The sequence below is a fragment of the Sminthopsis crassicaudata genome, chromosome 2, assembly GCF_048593235.1.
Source record: "Sminthopsis crassicaudata isolate SCR6 chromosome 2, ASM4859323v1, whole genome shotgun sequence".
In the NCBI taxonomy this organism is placed as follows: domain Eukaryota; kingdom Metazoa; phylum Chordata; class Mammalia; order Dasyuromorphia; family Dasyuridae; genus Sminthopsis; species Sminthopsis crassicaudata.
In genome coordinates this window covers 125,806,350-125,827,926 of record NC_133618.1, presented here as the reverse complement: position 1 = coordinate 125,827,926, position 21,577 = coordinate 125,806,350, and the positions used below count along the sequence as shown (strand labels likewise).

Sequence of the window (21,577 nt, the reverse complement as noted above, 5' to 3'; positions counted from 1 at the left end):
CCTCATAGAGTTCTCAGTCCAACATGAAAAATAAAGCCTTTGCCTTTGAGCTTCTGATTCAATGGAAGATATAGATAAGAGTCTTTGCCCTCTAAAGTTTCTGGTTTAATAGTATTATAGAAAGAGGGTTGAATTTAGATTCAGGAGAGACTTGGGTTCAAATTTTTCTTATATTAGATTTGTGATCATAGAGTAGTCAATTAAATGCTAAATATTTGGGATTTTGCTTTTCCTATCTGTAAATTGGGAATGACTGGAATACCTCTCTCATAGGATAGTTGTGAGGATCAAATGAGACAATTGATCTAAAGTGTTTAATAAACCTTAAAATAGCATATAAACATCATCTTTTAATTATAGAGTGATATTCTCCTTAGAGTTCACAGTTTAGTTTGGAAGACTATTAACACAAATAAACAAGATAAGGTATTTTTTGTATCCTATATAATTCACTGGCCTAGAGTGAGAATGACCTAAGTTCAAATACAACCTCAGACACTTGTTAGCTGCGTGACCTTGGACAAGTCACTTAATCCTCTCTGCTTCAGTTTCCTCACCTGTCAAATGAGCTAGAAAAGGAAATAGCAAACCTCTTCTGTGTCTTTGCCAAGAAAACCCCAAAATAGAGTGACAAAGAGTCTTATACAATTGAAACAAATCAACAATTACCATCATTGCAACAAATCCATAATGAATATTCATTAGTGATCTAGTTGCCCTGGTTTTTGAAGCATCTCTGTTTTTGTTTTTTTCTTTTTCTATTTGCCTAAGGCAAGCCTCTCCATACTTCATGGATTTCTGGTTTTCCTTTAAAGGGTTAATTATAGAGTTAAGAGTTAACAGGTTTTTAATTGCATGCCTACAGGAAAATATTCCTTTGCAAATAATGTGGAGTTACAGAGTAAGCTTTTAAAAGAATTCCTGCCTTCCGAAAGGTTACACTTTATTCTCTAAATATAGTTAGTTCAGGTTTTCATACTAACGGTAGTGTCCAAATTTTTTTTTAATATCAAACATCAGACATTGTATAATTAATTATGGTTTTAGTAACAGTTTTAATTACCTTCTTAATTAAATTTTGCTTAGATGAATTCATTCTGATTACTTTGTATTCCCTTTATACATATTCATACAGATCAAAAACATATGACGAGATCAGGGAGAATTTAGACTGACTTATAGGTACTCTCCAAAACGGCTAATTGAGAGCATATTTTAATATTGATATTACCTTTTAGGGAAATATGAGATTAGCTAAACAGTAGAATGAGTCAATAGCACAAAATAGGCGCTTAATAAATGTTTATTGATTACCTACCTGAGTCAAGATTTTTTTCTAGTCCCTTAAGCTCTCAGATTCTTAGGGATCAGCTTTTCTGGTCCTGTCAGCATTCCATCACTTCTCATTCCTGAAACAAGAGGGTCATAAAATCCAATTCATAAATCTTAGACCTGTCAGGGTGCTTTTAGAGATACCATCTTTATAATCCAAGCTTTCTATGCCAGGACAAATTAATGGACCTTTCTTTTGGTTCACAGGGACTGAGTCATCCTCTTTGATAAATCATCTCAGCATTCTGCCTCCTTGAGGGGCAAAAGTCCATTCATATATTAGCCTAAATCTTTTCTCTTTTAAGCCCCATGGTCATGTTGTATTCTCAATACACATTGAGGACAACTATTCAGCACCCAATTAAGTAAAACTTGGCATATATTTCCCAATCAGTAGAGCTAGCCCCAAATAGAATGGACTATCTTGGGAGATATAAATGAATTCCTCTTCAGTGGAAGTCTTAAAGGAAAGCATGAGTGTCCAGTTTTCATGGATATTGTAAAAACTGTCTTTAACCTTTTTTTTTTTTTTTAAAGTAAATCGAAAATCCCTTTGACAGTTTAATAAGGCCTATGAACTCATTTGCAGAATAATATTTATTCCCTACATTCATAATAGAAGGAAATACTAAATTTCAATTAGAGATTGATGGAAATAAAGGTGTCATTTTTTCTCATCTAAATTCATTACCTGATATATATCCATGAATCCTAGATTATTAGATTAGATGATTTCTGAAGTGCCTACTCTGATTCTGTGGCTTCATTAGGAAGGTACTAAGAGATAGTATTGTGTAATCAATAGTGCTGGATTTACTGATATTAAGATGGGTTCGAATCTTACTTTTGACTTTTATTAGCTATATGACTATGATAACTTAATCTGACAGCTTCTAATTCTCACTATGTACAGTAGGTATGACAATACTTGTGTTATCTCTTTGCTGTGGGATTCAAAATGAGATTGTATATACACACACATACATATAAACACTCCCCCACCCCCCACATATATATATGTGTGTGTGTGTGTGTGTGTGTGTGTGTGTGTGTGTGTGTGTGTGACTTATTCATGTTATATTTGTGTGCATTGCAAATTTTGAGGTGTTATTTTAATATAACCTATTTTGAATGTGTGTGTGTGCAAGTGTGTGTATGTGTATGTGTGAATGCATTGTGTACATGAGTATATACGTGCATGTGTGAGTATGAGTGCATATGTGTGTGTCTACCTTAAATTTCTTTCTTGAAATGGGAATTTTGTCCTTAGCTTCTCCAATAAGTAGCCATTTAGCTTTTTACTCAGAGGAAACAGAAACAACTAGAATTCATTAAGTGCCTGAGAAAGCCAAGTGAAGCAGAAGAATGCTGAACTTGGAAGCAGGAAGAGTTGAGTTCTAATCTTGCCTAAGATACTTAACTACCTGTGTGACCTGGGCAAATCAGTTTAAGTTTTTTTCACCTTCAGGTTCACTGTTTGTAGAATAGGAATAATTATGGTGCTTACCTTGACAGGGTTATTGTGAGGATCAAATAAGAACATTTGAAAAGTTCTTTGTAAATCTTAAAGAACTATATAAATGCGAGTTATTTAATATTGTTATTATTGTTATTGTTATTATTCATATTGTAATTTACTATATATTAGAATAGGTTCTGGGGATACAAAACCAAAATAAAACTGTCCCTGCCCTCAGAGAACTTCCTTTCGGTCAAAGGAAGCAGTGTTTGTACATTAAGTTAATACAAAAAAAGGACAAAGAAAATTCAAGGTAATTTCAGATGTGGGCTGAGTGGCTGTGGGTAATCTGGAAAGCTCTACGTAGGAGATGGTGCTAGAGCTGACTTTGAGGAAGGCTACCTTAGTGCCCAACACATGAGGCAAACTATTGCAGTTTTGGTAGCTACGAGTTATTTCCTTAGATTGAGCTGAAATTTGCTGCTAGAACAGTGGAAGGAGGAGGAGGAATACACTTTCTTACAGGAATCCTTCAGTTACTTAGTGATAGCTATTAAATATGTTCCAATAAACCTTCTTTTCTCGGGCTAACCTCTTGCAATTTCTTTAGTATGACATAATTTCAAGAACTTTTAGCCTTCTGGTCACTTTGTTTTTACAGTTTATTAATGCCCCTCTGAGAAAGATATCCAGAAATGAACACTCATGTATTCATCATTATTATTAATTCAGACTGGTTAACTCAATTCAGTCAAAATGACCTTACTATTTAGTTATAACTTTTGACTTAATTGATGATGGGGACACAATTTTGATTCAGAGAGAACATAATGGTTACTTAGGGAACAAGATTTTAATTTTGCCTCAATTTAGGGTAGTTCTTTTAGTTTGTTATTGAGTTTGCTATTCCTAGGATATTTAGGACATTTTGGAGAAGATTTTGAGAAAGAGTGAATGGGATTTGAAACTAATGGAAAGTCTTGCTATATTTTTTGAGTGACCACGTATGTTGCATTTTTGTTTGTTAAATAATAAAAATGTCACTGTTGTTTCTTCCTTTCTCTTTTTTTTCTCTTTTCTCCCAATGCCAGCAGCGCTGTTCATAATCTCTATCCTCAAACTGAGCCATCAGTAGGACTTGTTGATCGACTACTCAACTGTAGAGAGGTGAAGGAGGCACCCAACATTGTGACCCTCCATGTGACCTCCTTCCCATATGCTTTACAGACTCAACACACCCTGATCAGTCCTTACAATGAGATCCATTGGCCTGCTTCCTACAGTAATGTAAGAGATAAATTTCCAGGGATAATTTTATAATTCTCATTTACATTAGAGCTTGGAGAAATTATATAGTAGAATATCAAATATGTTACTAAAACTCATGGGATATTAATTTATTAATTTGTTCATTCAACCAGTGGTTTTTTTTTTTTTTTTGGGTGGAAATATGGCATAGTATCCAGAGTTTTGGATTCAGAAGACCCAAATTCACATCTCTGATCTACTACTTGCTTCTGAAATATTAAAGAAATTACCTAATGTTTTGGGGCTTAATTTTCTTTATATGTATATTATATGATTGGCCTCAGGAGCTAGAATCTCTTCCATTTTTAAATTTTTTTGATATTGTTTTGTGCAAAGCAAAATATTAGGTGCAGAGAAACACGCATTTCTGACAGTCCAATAGAATTTAAATTTCATTCTGTCCTTTTCAACTTTTTGAAAACCTTTTAAAATATTTTATCAAAGTAAGTTGAATTTAGAATTTATTAATATTTGATGATCGAGTCTTTCTATGGCTTTAGATCATCTTTCTATAAGCTTTAGTTCTCAATACACAGGAATGTAAACAGAAGGTGTAGGAGAGAGATCACAAAAACAACAATAATATAATTCATATTTCTTTGTCATTTTATAGTTCACAAAGTGCTTTACATCCATTGTCTGGAGTATTTGTAATGGATGTGTTCTTTGATATTATTATCCTATAATTTTTCAGATGAGGACATTAAGGATCAGAAAAATTAAATTTTTTGTTCAGCATTTACACAGCTACTGTGTATTTGAGTGAAGATTCAAACTCAAGCTTCTTGAATCTAGACCAGGACTATATCATAATATTATGAATAACATGCTGATCTTAGAAAAAAATGGCCTTGAAATCAAGCCATTTACATGTTATCATCTGCATTCTTTTCATTACAACAGAATACAGAGATATTTCTGATTAAAGAGCTGTAGTTAAGTTTTAGAAATTAAGTTTTTAGTGTGAATATATATATTTTAGTAAAGTTGTAATGTGGGTTGTTATTGGGACTGATATTAAAATGTATAGAATTGTTTAGAATATGTTAGCCATTCTAAGAGAAATTTCTTGATTATAAGCCTAGATTTCTTTTTAAAATTTTCATTTTTCATTTATTAAGTTTTATTTTCTCTTCCTCATTCTTTCTAAGCCATTGGGGAAAAAAAAGAAAAATATTTTGTTAACAAACATGTAACAAACAAATTCCCCGCATTGACTATGTGTAAAAATGTATCTTGATTCCATCACATCTCTACATCATTGGACCACTGGAATTATAATGAACTTAGATTTCAATAGAAGCTTAAAGCCCCATAGTTGACATATTTCTAAAATCAACTTAAAAGTTGTCTAAGTAAAATGAATGGTTATGGGAAGGCCTTCCTTAAAACAAATTGCATGATAAAAAATAAATTTATGCTTTTTGTGGAGGAATCTCTGGTGATCCTGATGGGTATAAAAGAATAAGAATAGTCTTAATTTTGTTGCTGGTCAGAATGGATAGTCTCAGGAAACTGGGTATGAGAACATTTCTCTGTAAGTTCAGGTGTAAAAGGGCTACTTTATCATCATAAAGTTTGTACTTTTCTACATTACTCAGTTTTGTAGTTAATTATTCCCATGTAGTTGGCTTGTCTTTTATTGTCTCCTGCCAATCTTTCTGCTTTCCCCTTATTATTTCTTCATACTACATTTTCTGTTCTCTCTACTACCTTGACTCTGTACCAGAGCCAATCTATAAAAATATTAGCCTTCTAGTCACTTTATTTTAGATATACTACAGTTTATTAATGCCCCTTTGAGAGTGATACCCGTGCTATTGGGGGATATGATTGCATCATATCACACTGTTCCTATACTTTATTTAAAATACTCCTTGATTTTATGTTTATGGCAAAAAGAAAATGGTGTCATTGTGTATTGGGAACTTTCAAGCATAAAAATCCATCAAAAATTTCATGACAAATGGTAGTCCAGTCAAGATCCATTGTTTCCATGAGTGATGTGTCTCAATTACTAATTATTTGGTTTGTTTCAGGGAATGGACTTATATCAGGAAAACAAAAAATATTTTGGACTCTCAGAATTCATTGAATCTACTCTTTCTGGACACAGCCTCCCTTTGCTCCGATATGATAGCTCTTTTGAAGCAATGGTCATGGCATTAGGAAAAAGGTACTTCATAAAAAAATCTTGATAATTAACAGTTGTATAAATGAGATTTGGGACTATATCTAATAGTTATAATGATGTAAGTAGAATGGACTATCTCCAGTACTGGAAGTATGCAAGCTGATGTTAGGCAAACACTTTAAAAATTTTATAATATATATTCCTTTTTTTAGTGAGGAATTTTTGATTATAAGACTACTAAGATTTGAGGCAGCATGCTGTAATGGAAAGAATGCTAGAGTTGACTAAAGAAGACTTGATTTTGCAACTGGTCTTTTTTGTATATTGTTTGATCTTGGTAAAGGCACTTAACCCCTTGACCTCATTTTGGGTAACAATGGCTCAGGCATTCACATTGTTGGGGACACAGAAAAACAAACAATAAAACATGTAGCAGTTATAATGTGAAAGGAATTTATATTGTACTTAGGGAATATGATTACTAAACACTTTATTTTGGTTCAGAGCTATGATTTTTTTTTTTTTTTTTTTTGCTATCTTAGAGAAGAAATTGAGTTCGGGAATACTGGATTTGCCAATATTCACTCAATTAGTATATGTCAGAAGCATGATTTGTATCCAGGATTTTCTTACTCCAGGACTAGCTCTCTATTTGCTAGGCAAAACTGCCTCTCAGGTATACAAACAAAGACGAAGCAAAAATAATAAAAATCAGTTTCAGAGGAGTAGATGTTTAATAACCAGGAAATGGAAGGGATCAAGAAGATGGCACATGTGAGTTGGCACCTAAGCTGCATTTTGAAGGAAGCTAAGAATTAAAAAATATGGAAATGAATAGGAAGTGGTACATTCCATATGCCAAGATCTATTAATGTAAAGGGATGGAGTTGAGTATGGGATGCCATGTGTATAGGAAAATTAGCTGGAGAGATTGACTGGACTGGACAGTATTTGAAGAGGAATAATGTAAAATAATTTTAGAAAGTTAAGTAGAATATGGGGAGGGCTTTAAATATCAGGCTCTTAAAGGCAATAAAGAGTTAAAAGATTTTTAAGTCAAGATAATAATTTGGTCAAATTTCTATTATATATTTGGCATTAAACAAGATGCTCATAAAAATTCCTTCCATTTTAAAATCTTATACTTCCGTATTCCTTCCAACTTTAAAAGTTTGATTAAATACAAAAAGCAAAAGCTAAAATTTGTAAGGTTACTAATTAATTCCTTGTAACATTTCATTAAGTTGTTTTAGTGTAGATATTGCTTGTATGTTATGTGTTATGTTATGTTTGCATGACATTGAAAACTCAAAGCTTTGTCACTCAAACATTCAATGTTTATATAACATTCAAAGGTTTTTTTTTATTATTTAAAAATTATACATTTGGGGCAGTTAGGTGGCGCAGTGGATAGAGCACCAGCCCTGAATTCAGAAGGACCAGAGTTCAAATCTGGTCTCAGACACTCAACACTTCCTAGTTGTGTGACCCTGGGCAAGTCACTTAACCCCAGCCTCAAAAAAAAAAAAAATTAAATAAAAATTATACATTTGACCCACTAACATTTTCTTGTAGAAAGAATAAGAGAGGATCACATCCATGAATCTCTGTTGTGCATAAACTTTAAAATATATATGTACTTATACACATATATGTGATTTAACATTATACTTATATTTCTCTGCTTGTCTTTATTTTCTTTTACATTTTCTTCTGCTTCCTTCTTTGTACTTTTGATTTTAACATTTTGTTGCCTGACATTATATCCTAACCTATTGATGATGGTGGGGGCTGGGACCGGATATTCCAGCCATGGGTTGGGCAATTAGAAAGTATTTGGACTCATGAATAAGAGTCTTCCTGATCCTAAGCCTGCTGAACTGTCCATTGTACCATTTAGCTGTCCCTTTATTCTATAGAGTTGAAAATAGATAGCCAGAGATGGAAAATTAATTCATGAGGGTCTATTTAATGGGGAATCCAGGTGGCGAAGTGACTAGAGTCCTGGGCCTGGAATCAGGAATATACCTGAGTTCAAATCTTACCTCAGATTCTTACAAACTAATTTATGTGTGACCTTGGGAAAGTTACTTAACACATTTGGCTTAGTTTCTTCTTCTATAAAATGGAATAATAGTACTCACCTGCTAGAGTTGTGATGAAATTAAAAAACATTTGGTACAATATCTGGTATATATTTGTTATGAGCCAGAACTCTGAAACAAGGATTCTTACAAGGTGTTATTAGTAGAATTGATGAGACAATGGTTATCTAATTTAGCATGGTGATTAATAGTTCTCTAAGTTCAGTATGATTGATTTAATCTTACAACAAATAATGGTTTCCTAGTGATATAATGATTGGTTTATACTTAGAATAGAGCATATAATCCGGGGGGATTCAGAAAGATTCAATTCCATCTTGTGGCGGCTGGCCTGGCATCCTGCATTTCCTCCAATGAGACCAAATCCTCTCTGAAGGCCCTCCAGAAAACTAGCTGAGCCCTAAGTGAAGGAGACAGGACTTTGAAGAAGATAATAAAGAATTTGGACTTTAACACATATTAAGGGCTACATAAATGTTAGTAGTAATGATGATAATAATGAACTCAGAAGTCCTGACTTTCCTGCCTTCTTCAAGGACACTTCCTAATTCATTCCCTGGTCATAATTAATTCCCTGGTTTAGCTAGAATGTACCTCAGAAGCTATATAGTCAATTCCCTTCATCACTGAGACTTTTTTAGGGAGACTTAAGTGTCTTAACTACAGATCATGTAAGTATTAAACATTAAAAGTTTGATCTAAACCTGGGTCATCAGAGTAGAGAGCCTGGTCTCTTTCCATTGTATCACATCAGCTTCCTTCTCTGCAATGTGAGCCCTGGATCCAGGGATCTCTAAAGGGAAAATTTAGCTTTTGTCTTTGAGAAAGGGGTTAGAGCTTACAGTTGGAGTTAGCAGCTGAGGTGGCTACAAGGTATTAATTCTCCATAATAATTTCATAAAAGAGTCTTGTTTATTAATATTATGGTTTCCACACACAGTAATATCAGTTCAACAAACATTTAGTATCTTTGCTAAGGAATGACAAGATGGAAAACAGCTAAGATGAACTATGTCTATAATGTCCTTTCCCGTTTCTAATGAGTACATCTATCATGCATGAGCTACTCATGATTTTGATAATTCTTGACATTTCTAAGGTTGCTGTGTGAGATTTTGAATCATAAATAGTCCTTGTAAAGCACCTGTTCTGAACACTCCAGAAACAGTAACTGATTTATTCTTATTAAGGAGCAGGATCACGATTATGTGGGCAAACAAGATCAATATATCCCCTTAATATTTATTAAAGCTCACAGGATTAATGAATCTTTGAGGGCATAAAAACCTTTTTTTTTTTCAGGGTACTCTCAATCTTGGTCAGAGGATCATAGAATTTAGGGCTTGAAAAGCGTTTGTGGTTGTTGGAAGATTGCTTTCATACTGCTTTGCTTCTCTTTTCAATAAACATGGAGTTTATTGAAAGGAGGTTTTCTTCCCCTTTCCTCCCAATGATTGAAATTTGTGTGTTCTACATTCAAAAGGGAATCTGAAAAGGGAAAACAATTTACGAAGAATTGATCAACAAATGTTTATTAAGCAGCAGCTTTTTATAGAGAACTATGCCAGCTGCTGGAGGAGAATAAAATAAGATTAATAAAATAAATTATGATAACACATAGCTCCTCCCCTCATGGAGTTTAAAGTCTAGCTTTAGAATAAGATAAGATCCTCCAACCCAACTCTTTAAATTTTTTTTCATTTTATATAAAAAGAAGCATATCTAGAAAGGGAACAAAGTTGCTTGACTGAGGTCACAGCAGCTTGACCAAATTATTCAATAAGCATTTTAAACAACGAAATTTATCATGCATCTATTTTGCATAAAGCCTGATATTGTATACTAGAGAAACCAAGATATTTGATATGTGCATAAATATCTGTTATTTAAAGAGGATGGAAATGGAGAGGTTCAGGCAAAGTAGGAGAACTGAGGGTAAGACCTGAGTTTTCCAGTCACATGATTTTGTCATGACACCTCATTATTTTCTCAAGTGCCTTTGGCCTGGGAATTTTTATTAGAAAAATTAAGAAAGCTTTTCTAATATCAATGGTATTTTCAAACAGAGAAGGAAATAAAAGTAGGACATGTATAGTCTCCAGTAAGCTGAAGTCTCTCTGCTCCTTTTTTTTTTTTACTGTGCTCTCTTCCTGTCTTTAGGTTTCCCAGGTTGCATAGTGCAGTGATAAGGACATTTGTCCTTGTGCAGCATTATTCTGCAGCAATGATGGCTGTCAGTGGCCTATCACAGATGAAGAACTACACATCTGTGGAGACTCTGGAGATTACCCAGAACCTCATTAACTCCTCTAAGCAATGTGCCTGTGGGCATGGGCTCATGGTGGTGCTCCGTATCCCTTGCATTCCTCTGGCTGCTGTGGCCTATGAGCGGCTCTATCATGTGAGGGAAAGACTATCCCTAGAAGAGCATTTTGAGATCATCTTGGGAAACCCCAATTCTGCCATCACCATTGGGAAACATTTTGTGGAGCAACTAAAGGTAAATCAATGTCAAACTTAGTTTCTTCTCTTCCTTCCTTGAGGAGATGTGAGTGGATGAAATATTGTTAGAATCCTTAGCATGTCTGTTCTCCTTGCTTTTTTCTCACATATACATGGCTTTCTGTGAATTTGATGAGAATTCTCTTTCTGCTTTGAGCCATCTTTGAAACTATAAGTGTAAGGCTGAGGAAATAGCATGGGATTTGTCTAGAAGACCTGGGATCACAATGTGGCCTGCTGTTTACTTACTTGTGTGTCCTTGGACAACTAATTCACTTTCTCTCTCTGGACCTTCGTTTTCTTTTTCTTTTTTTTTTCCCTGAGGCTGGGGTTAAGTGATTTGCCCAGGGTCACACAGCTAGGAAGTGTTAAGTATCTGAGATCAGATTTGAACTTGGGTCCTCCTGAATTCAAGGCTGGTACTCTATCCACTGTGCCACCTAGCTGCCCCCTGGACCTTCATTTTCCAACTTACATAATCAAAGTGTTGGACTGTATTATACCTAAGGTCCTTAACTATACTAAATCCTATGAACCATTCTTATGTTCCTGTGATCCAAAGCTTCTTAAAAGGAAGGATATCCATTCAGAGAAGGAGGTCTTCCATTTAAGAGATGGAACTGACCAAGGATGTGTTAATACAATAGTATTTGCTGTTGACTTCTCTATATACATGTTGTTTTCTTTTAAAATGGAAGCTCTTTGAAGTCAGAGACTGTTTCTGTTTCTGTATCTTTAGTACCAAGCAAAGTGTACATCACTTTTGTTTAGTTACCTCCAACTTTTCATAACTTTGTGGACTATACTGTCTATGATGTTTTCTTGGCAAAGATACTGGAATGGTTTACTATTTCCTTCTCCAGTGGATTAAGACAAAAGGGAGATTTAAGTGACTTGCTCAGGATCACTAGTAAGCTAGTAAGGTGTCTGAGTCTGGATTTGAATTCAGATCTTCTCTACTATAAGCCCAGTACTCTTATCTACTGAGCCATCTAGCTGCCCAGAATGTATAGCAGGTGCTTACTAAATGTTTAGTTATTAAATGAATGGATTGTCCTCTACCTCATAGTCGAACTGGGAAATATGGAGGAGTCCTTGAACATACTTTTGTTGATGAAAATTTGGACAGAACTCTGGGTAGAGGTTGCGGGACAAGAACTAGAAATGTCTCCAGAATAGGGAGGGGTCCCCTCTAATTTTAAAAATGAAACCTGGGAAAGGGAACAATATTTATGATGTTGGCATAGAGTGCGCTATATATATTGCTAAACAAGGTATGTCTAGAATTATTTAGATTCACTCTGTGATAAAGCCGACTATTTGCTATATTTAATGAACAAAATCCACACATGGACTGGCTGGCACGTCCATTGGTGTTAAGTGACTTGCTCAGGGGTATGCAGCTAGTAAGTTCAAGTGTCTAAGATTGAATTTGAACACATTTGTTCCTTATTCCAAAGCCAGTGATCTATCTGCTGCACCATTTAGCTGCCCCTAGATTTACTCTGAAGTGCTATCTTCCTCTACTGGGCAGTAGTAGGGCCTTAAGCAAAGCCCTAATGCTTATCAGTGAAAAATGTACCCAAAATATAAATGTAACAAAAATAAAATTGGAGTTGGTGTTCAAAGGAGTTGGAAGCATTGGAGCAAACTTGCTAATTTATTACTTACTTCAGTTTCTTCCCTCCCTTCCTTTCTTCCTTTTTTTCTCCCTTCTTCCCTTTCTCCTTCCTTCCTTTCTTTCCTTGTTTCTTCCTTCCCTTCTTTTTTTACTTTCTTTCTCTCTTCCTCCCTTCCTTGATGTACATTTAGGAAAGATAAAGAACCCAGCCCAAATATAAATCCTTGGGGAATTTTACTTGAGATTTTCTACTTTGGTTTGTCTTTGGAACCATCAATGACTACCCATGTCCCCAGTGAATTCACAAACTATATACATATCCATGTATATCAGTATAAAGCTGATTCTGCAATGGGATATAGAAGATAGAAGAGCCCAGCTAGCTTTAGAATCAAAAGGACCATGCTGAATTCCTCTCCATCTCTCATATGTATTAGGTGTGTGCTCAAAAGCAAGCTATTTAACCTCTCATTTATTTAATTTAATTTAATCATTTATTTAATATTAATAATATTAATTTTATTATTATTTAAATGATTCTCTGAAAAGTTGTGTTTAAGATACTGGTATATTGTAATATATTGGTATACTATATATTGTTATATAATATCTAAGATTTCCATATTGGAAATGCCCTTATCCAATGAAATAATAGATTCAGTGTTTCCTTCCTCCATCCAACCAAAACAAACAAAACCAAACCTGCAGAAAACAATAAAATCACAAGATATTCAGGGAAAGATGTATATTTGTAGTCATGCCAGGATTCCTTAAAATATTTTACTTGGTTGAAACAAGTTTTGGATTTGTAGGTTGCTGCTAATATGAATGAATAGAGGTATGTACGTGCCTGCCTTTTTATGGAGAAAAATATTAACTTCAAACTTGGGGAATGAAAGATAAAAATGAAGTATATATCTTAAATGTGTATAGCAAGAATTATATTATCATACCAGAAGTAGATGCTGTCTATTTTTAAGACTGAAACTGTATTGTGCCTATTTCTGAATGAACTTGAAATTTCATATAGATTAAAATTTGCTAAGAAAAGACATCCAAAGATATGTCAAAAATAAGTTTTTCTGAAGGAGCCAGAGTAGTAGATATTTTAAGATAATTAACAGATTATAAGACTTGGGAAATAACTTTTTAGAAGGACATTTATAATTTTCATATTATTGCAGTTAAAAGACAAATTTATTTGGAGACTTTCCCCTAGAATCAGATCCAAGCATGACTTTATCTTATAGGCCTTTGTATCAAAGGTGGAATGGCAAAGTAAATAATATTATCAATCTAGAAATTTGAAATGACAAATGAACAGGTAGTTTAGCATGGCTTCATTCAAATCAGCAAATACTTATTGGTGAAAAGAAAATTATATTTGGAGTCAATGGACCTTACTTCCAACTCAGACTCTGCCATTTACTGCTTGTATAACCTTGGACAACTCAGTTAACCAATCTGGTCCTCATTTTCTCATTTGTAAAATGGGAACAATAATATTTGTTTTACCTGCCTCACAGGGTTATTGTGGTGCTTGAAATATTTGAAAATCATTATAGAAATTTAGGTTATTGCAACCAGTTCAGGGCATTGACAACTGATTTTTCTTATGTGATAGACATGGCAGAAAATTGAAGATGCAGAATGGAGGCCTCAGACTTACCTCGAGTTAGAGGGGCTGCCTTGCATATTAATATTTAGTGGAATGGATCCTCATGGAGAATCCTTGCCAAGGTGAGCATATGGGTATAACCTCTATTTCCACCTATTTTACACAATAACAACATCTTGAATTGTGCTATATAATTTCTGACCTGAATTTTTAGTGTTGTAAAGTGGTTAAGGTAGTGGATTAGAAGGCAGGAAGATCTGAGTTACTGGCTCAGCAACTTTAGTCGTGAAACATATCTCTCTGTTCCTGTTTCTTCGTTTGCAAGATGAACATTTGGACAGTAGCTTCTGATGTCCTTTTCAGACCTAACTCTCTGTGCTGATGATTTCTTTTGGTCCTCACAACAAAAACCTTTGATGTAGGTACTTCAAATATCATCATCCCCATTTTATAGATGAGGATAATGAAGCTTCTGAAGTTCATAGTGGCTTATCCAAAATCAAGCTGATAGGAAGTCAAAGAACAGAAATTCAAACTTATGTTTTCTGGTTTTAGGTCTAGTGCTTACCATGTTGCTAGAAATATGTGCTATTTGATATGGTGATGTTGATGGTGTTGATCACAATAGTTAACATTTATCTAGCTCTTATTATGTGTTGGTTACTATGTTAAGCAATTTAAAAATAACTCATTTAATCTTCACAACAATCCTGTGAGGAAGATGCTGCTGCCTCCCTATTTTACAGATGAATAAAATGAGGCAAAGAGAAATTAAGTGACTTAAACTGGATCATATCACTAGTGAATGTCTAAGGTCAGATTTGAAATCAGGGCTTTCTGACTCCAGGTCTAGTGCTCTAATGACCACTTAGGCTTTGTGTTTTTTTCCTTTTCATCTTAAAATTAGATGAGACAGTATACTGGAAACTGATTATCACTTTGGTAGTCAGAAGAGCTAAAACGTGGTTATGGTGTGGTTTAGCAGCTACAGCACTGGGTCTGGAATCAAAAAGACGTATGTTTGTATTCTTCCTCAGATATTTAGTAGCTGTGTGCCTCTGGAGAAGTCACTTAGACAAGTGATTTAGCTTCAGTTTCTTCTGTAAAATGCGGATCATAACAGCACCTCTCTCCCAGGATTGTTGTGAAAAATGAACGAGTTAATATTTATAAAGCACTAAACACATGCTATTTATTTTTAAAACCTAGGTTTTATCTCTTCTTATATTACCTTTTTTATCTTGAAAATAAGTATAGTATTTGCCCATCTCTAAACCTGTGGTACCTCTCTGGTTCTCAGGGATCTTTCAGATCCTAATTTCAGTTTGTACCTGGATACATAAATTTGTCATCTGGGTCAGGTGATTTGGATTCCCTATATGTATTCTGAATATCCTTGATTTAGTCATCTACCTATTCTCCACTTTTTCTCTATCTCTAATTCAGTATTCATTCTTTTTTTTGGTAGAAAAGGCATAAGAAATGGACTATTCTGCTCTCTCTCTATTATCATCATCCTTATTAAATTAAAATTATCCTAGCTCTTCTTTAGTACTCTATTTCCCTTGATGTATTTTTTCCTTAGCTTTCAACACCAGCCTCATATCATTCTGAACTTTAGGACTTTTGATGTTATTATTATGGTACCAAATTTTTTGTATTTATCATCTTTCTTTCATTGTGTGTATAGATATGTCTTTCTGAAGTCTATTAGTTGCTGAGTTCTCTGGAGGTCCATGTTGTTTCTTCAGACAATTCCATTTTAATTCCTCATCATAATTAATTTTAATTATGAAGCTCTTCAGACAAACTTTTACCTAGTCTTTCCTTTCCCTTTCTTGTTCTTAGGTTGAAATTTTGAACTTGTATTAAAGTTGCATAAAGGTAAATTAATTTGATTAGGTTTTGTCCATTTTTCTAGCTTATAAGAGATCTTTTAGAAATCTGACTATGTCGCGTTCATACAGTGCTCTAGCTATTCTTTCTAGTTCTGTGTCTTTTGCAGATCAATGATAATTCCAGTTAGGCCTTTATCTTTTCAATAATAACTAATAAGCAGTGTTGAACCAAAGATAGCAGTAGACTATTACTTCCTTAAGAGTAGGGGTGATGTCTTCTTGTGTCTTGTGCCTTCCATAACACCCATCATAATTGTGAACATACAATAGGGGCTCAATGAAAACAAGTTGATGGGTTGATTTTAGTGATTAAAAGCTTGTTTTCCTTCTCTGTATTCCTTTTGCTTCTCTATCCAGAACTCAATATTTTGGGGAAGTATTTCAGGCAACTGTGGGTAATGGCTAGGGAACAACCAGAGCCATTTATCTCATTCTTTTATCTGTTCTTAGGTCTTTAAGGTACTGTGACCTGCGTTTAATAAACTCATCCTCCTTGGTGAGAACAACCTTAGAGCAAGAGCTTGGCTTGGCTGCCTATTTTGTGAGCTCTGAAGTTCCCATGGAGAAAGTGACCGTAGGTGAGGTCTTGGAAAGTGACCCGGAGAAGCTGAGCAGTACAGATAATGAAGATGAAGAGATAGTGACTGAAGGTGTGTGAGCATATGTGGAATGAGCGACTCTGGCAGACTTGCAGGTTGACTTCTTCCCTTCCAAACTCTTTAATAAAAGTGGTAGACTTTGCAAGTTAGCTTTGTACACATTATAAAATAGAGCCCTGAAGATACTTTTAATATCGTGTAGCATTCATGATTTTTTGTCTTCATTTCAGGCTTATTTTGTATTGGTCCCTGCTCTATATTCTGTGCTGCAGCCCATCTGCCTTACTGACTATTGTCTTAAATTTACCCTTTGCTTTTCAACTTCTTTGTCTGTGTTCAACTTCCCTCTGCATGGAGCTTCTTCTGTTCCCTTCTTCTCCTATAGACATCCAACAAGTTCTAACCAAGTCTCACCTCCTCTCTCATAACTCCAATTAATAACTGGGCTATTTGTACTCCTCAGATATACTTATCTTATAACATTGTGTTTTTATATTTGTAATATCCCTCTATTAAGTTGTATATTTTATTGGGAATGGGGAACAGGGTTACAAATCTCATCTAAATGTAGTAGCTGTTGCTTATTGAGAACAGTTATTGAGAAAGTTGGGATTTGATATCTTTATGGGAAGTTGAAATGCTAAGGAAAATAATACTTAGTTTAAGTTCTAGCTGTTTATTATATAAAACAATGTCAACAGTAATTTTGTTTTGAAGATTTAGAAGAATGAACTAATTCTATAAAGATTCTAAAATCCTACCTTGTATTTAAAGAACAAAGCAAAAAAAAAAAAGGAAATCATCAAAGCACAATGTAGATTGTGTTATGTTTTAGCAGTGAGTCTAGGAAAGAAAAATATTCTCTGTATAGAAAGACAACTTTCAATTCAATTTTCTGTGTGTTTTTTTAAATAGGTTCTGTGTCAGAGAAGAGAAGTCCTGTCAAAAGGGAGAGATCATGCTCCCATGATTCTGTATCTTCATCTCTGTCCTCAAAAGCTTCAAGTAAGAATATTCAAATGGGAAAGATCAGAGCAATAAATTATTTGAGAGAAACTCAAGGGGAAGTGCAGTATGGTGAGAAGAGCAATGGGTTTGGAATCAAGACACAAGTTCAAATCCTTCCTCTGTTACTTATTAACCTCTAGGCCTCATAAGTTTCTTCATTAGTAAATAGAAGGGATTGGAAGAGATGACTTTTAAGATTCGTCTAGCTCTAAATCTTTGATTACAAATGATCCGTGTTTTAAATTATGATCCTCATCATTTTTCATGGGATGACAAAAACCCCAACATCTATAATAATGATAGTTAATATTTATACAATGCTTATTATGTTCCAGGAACTGTGCTAAGCGCTTTATACTTGTCTCATTAGATGCTTACAACAACTTTGGGAGATAAGTGCTATTATTATTCCCATTTTACAGATGAGTAAACAGGCAAAAGGTTGTCATTTGGTCAGACTCATATAGTATCTGAAGCTGAATTTGAACTCAGGTCTTTTGGACTCCAGGCCCAACGTTTTACACATTACCATACAAACTATGTTTGCTTCTCTTTGTATGTAATAATTAGAATTTACCATCTAAGTCTCTCACTATTAACAATATTCAGTTGGATCCTGAGACCTTGAGTAATTTCCGTTTAATTTATCTTCAGTAGTAATTTTCACTGTCCTTTTTTGTTCTGAACACTATACTTTTATTCATGAAAGCTATTCATGAAAGTTTTTTTTATTATTATGTCATGTTATTAAATTGAGCCTATAGTTTATTAATTCCCCCAGATATTTATTTAAAAATTTTGTTATTTGTTGTTTAGCAACAGATTCTTCAAGCTATATGTAGTTGAGTATTAGATTTTTTTGAACCCAAATGTAGGAGTAGAACTTTACATTTTTAAAATTCATCATTCATTGCTCTGACATCATAACTAATAATTGGTAAGTTATTCCAGCCTTGTATAATCCTTTCTTAGGTTATCAGGTATTGATATTTTAATTGTAATCCCAAGTATGAAACTTTTCCTACTAAAACTAAAACTAAGATGTAATGGTCCCCTCATCTCCATCTCCTAGAATTCTCTTGAATTTCCTTCAGAACTAAGACCAAGAACCACTTTCTACATACAGACTTTCTTGATCTTTCAGTTGTTCGTACCGTTCCATCAAATACTGATTATATATTTTGTATATGCATATAAATATATACATACATTTTTATATGTGGGTGAAGATGCATACATAGACATACACACAGACATATAGGCACACAAAGGAGATATTATTTCATTTTTTTGTATACCCAGAGCCTGATTCATGGTAGATGATTATTGATTGATTGATCTACTCATTTAAGTTTTCTATTGAGGAAAAAGAAACTCAGCTTGTGGTTAGTGACTATCATTCTGATTTAGTACAAATGCTGGTCTGAAACACAGCTTTTCTTTTCAGGTATGGCCTTTTGCAATGAGTCATCACCACCTGTGATGGCATTGGGCGAGAGGGCCAGATCCCCACATCCTTCCCTCAACAGTGTGATGGAAGAAGGTGTAACTACCTGTGAGAAGCAGAGGCAGAAAGTAAGTCACAGTGCTCAGACCACCACCAGCAGGCACTGCCCTGGGCCAGGAGAGCAAGACATGTGTACAAATCCAAAACCCAACATTAAAAGTGTCCAAGTTTCAGTCACCTCCTCATCTTCACCATATTCTTCCTCTTCCTCTTCTTCCTCTTCTGCACCGACGTCAAATACTTTCATCTTGCAGAACTCCCAGTGCTCCATGACTAAAGGATTGAAGCAACCCCCTGTAGTTTTCCTGCCCAAGTTGGTGTATGACATGGTTACTTCCACAGACAGCAGCGGCCTTCCTAAGGCATCTTCCCTCCTGCCCTACCATTCAGTCATGTGGGCTAGTTCTTTCCGTCCTCTCTTAAGTAAGATGATGACCTGCACAGAACAGTCTCTCTACTACCGCCAGTGGACTATCCCCAAGCCCAGCCACATGGACTACAATAATAGAAATGAGGGCAGAATGGACAACTTTCACCCCAGGAGACTGCTATTGAGTGGACCCCCTCAGGTACGTAATTGTAAGCTTAGGGAGTATTTAGTGTTTTTAATTTTGGCTCATTTCCTGTCTAGCAGTAGGTTCTTAGGTAAATAAAGTCCTTTTTTATAGGTGATTAAAAAAACCACTTTTCTCTAGTTAGATTATCTGGTTAATCATTTAGCAAGCATTTATTATCTATTTACTTTGAGCAAAGAACTATGATTAGTTATGGCACTTAGTAATTAGGGACATTAGTAATTAAAGGCAAAAATGTCGTTCCTGATCTCTAGGAATTCATATTCTTCTAAGGAAAGATAACATAGAAAGAATTATTTATATAAGATTTATATAGTATAAATGGAAGTTAATCTCTGATTGAACTAGAAGGGAGGGAGGAAGAGGGAGAAAGAGAATGAGAGAGAGAAGGAGAAAGGGAAAGAGGGAAGGAAGGGGGGGAAGAGGACGAAAATGTGTGTATATAATTGAAAAAAAAATACTTTCTACAAAAGATGGGATTATAATATTTACCAGAATGTAATAGATGTGGTAGAATTGGAGTAAGAAGACTAGAGTCTGCATTTTTTTGACTCTGTCCATAAGCAACTGTAGAATTTTGATCTGGTGATTGTACTTACTGCCTCAGTTTCCTCCTCTATAAATGGACTAGATGATCTTTAACATTTGTTCTGGTTCTGAAATCCTGTGACCATGAAGTCTATGGTTCTAGTCTTTCTTCACTCTATATGAGCCATATGATGGTACAATTCACTTGACATCTCTTAAGATTCATCTTTTTTTATCTGCAAAATGGGGAGTTGTATTCTTTGCCCTCTACATCACAGGATGGATGCCATTTAAATAAGAGCTCTAAGTTGCTATACAAATGGAAAAACATCATTACTATAAATGGAGCTGTAGTGATGGCTACCTGTATTTTTAAAAATCAATTTATTATGGTTTGGGATCAAACTCTATAGTTGATTGTAAGAAAGGTCATTGAATCACTGTATCTAGTCTGTGTACTACTTGTGTTAGTTTTCTTGGATGAAACGTATTGGCAGATGGAACACATGAAGATGAGGAAGATAAAGAGATGAAGAGAAAAATCTTAAATCATGGTTTACAAAGAGTAGGTGTGATTCTGTATATTTATCAGATAACTTTCTTATCGGTTTTATCTATTATCTCCATAACAATCCTATGAAATAGGAAATTATTTTCAAGTTACAGATAAAGAAACCAAGGAGTATAAAATTAAATGATTGCTTCATATCACACATCAAGTTAGCATTAGCATCCTAACCTAGAATTTACCATTTGAATGAATGAATGAAGCATTTATTAAGCAGTTAATATGTGAAAAGAAGTATACTAAGTTCTAGGGTTATAAATAGAAAATTAAGACAGTCCCTATTCTCTAGAAGCTTCCATATTAATAGAAGAGGCAACACAAATGGAGTTTCAGCTATAAGTTAAGTGGAAAGGTCCCATGATCCTTAAGATGATGAAGTGAATGTTAATGCCTTTTTAAAATGTCATCTCCATCTTTCAGTCTCTGATGTTGAAACATTTGGCTTTTCTTGGTCTTCAATAAACTCCATCTGCAGGAGGAGTTACCAAATTGCATTTCCACAGGATTGCTTCCCAGGATAGTTTTATGGGCACTGGACTGGAAGCATTGCTCTTTAGTTCAGTCTTCATTTAAGGGAAGATGCTGGTCAAAGAAGTAGTGTTGGTTTGACTTGTCTGCCATGTGCTGCTTTAGCAAGGCTGACTTCTTTATTATGTGAACTTGTGATAAAATGTTTACCATTTTCAAGTTTTAAGTTTTTCATATAGAAAATGAATTTTTGCAACTAGGTGCTCTCTGTAAGATTTCTTCTCCCTCTGTGATCCTCTGATTTAGTACATGCCTCATACTAAATCATGTGCCAGATGGGTGAGAGA

General features: G+C 34.6%; 1 protein-coding gene across 7 annotated transcripts in view; it reads left to right on the top strand.

Moving 5' to 3' along the window:
* The window catches only part of GREB1 (growth regulating estrogen receptor binding 1), a 189,578-nt gene that overhangs the window by 124,851 nt on the left and 43,150 nt on the right, over positions 1–21,577 (top strand). For 5 of the 7 annotated variants that reach the window (XM_074287207.1, XM_074287208.1, XM_074287211.1 and 2 more), the window contains exons 16-22: positions 3,883–4,078; positions 6,139–6,275; positions 10,499–10,838; positions 14,086–14,201; positions 16,428–16,627; positions 17,492–17,581; positions 19,032–19,660. In XM_074287207.1, coding sequence (XP_074143308.1) covers positions 3,883–4,078; positions 6,139–6,275; positions 10,499–10,838; positions 14,086–14,201; positions 16,428–16,627; positions 17,492–17,581; positions 19,032–19,660 — 1,708 coding nt within the window. The remainder of the gene's footprint in view (positions 1–3,882; positions 4,079–6,138; positions 6,276–10,498; positions 10,839–14,085; positions 14,202–16,427; positions 16,628–17,491; positions 17,582–19,031; positions 19,661–21,577) is intronic. The other 2 variants (XM_074287213.1, XM_074287212.1) reach the window with 2 other exon arrangements.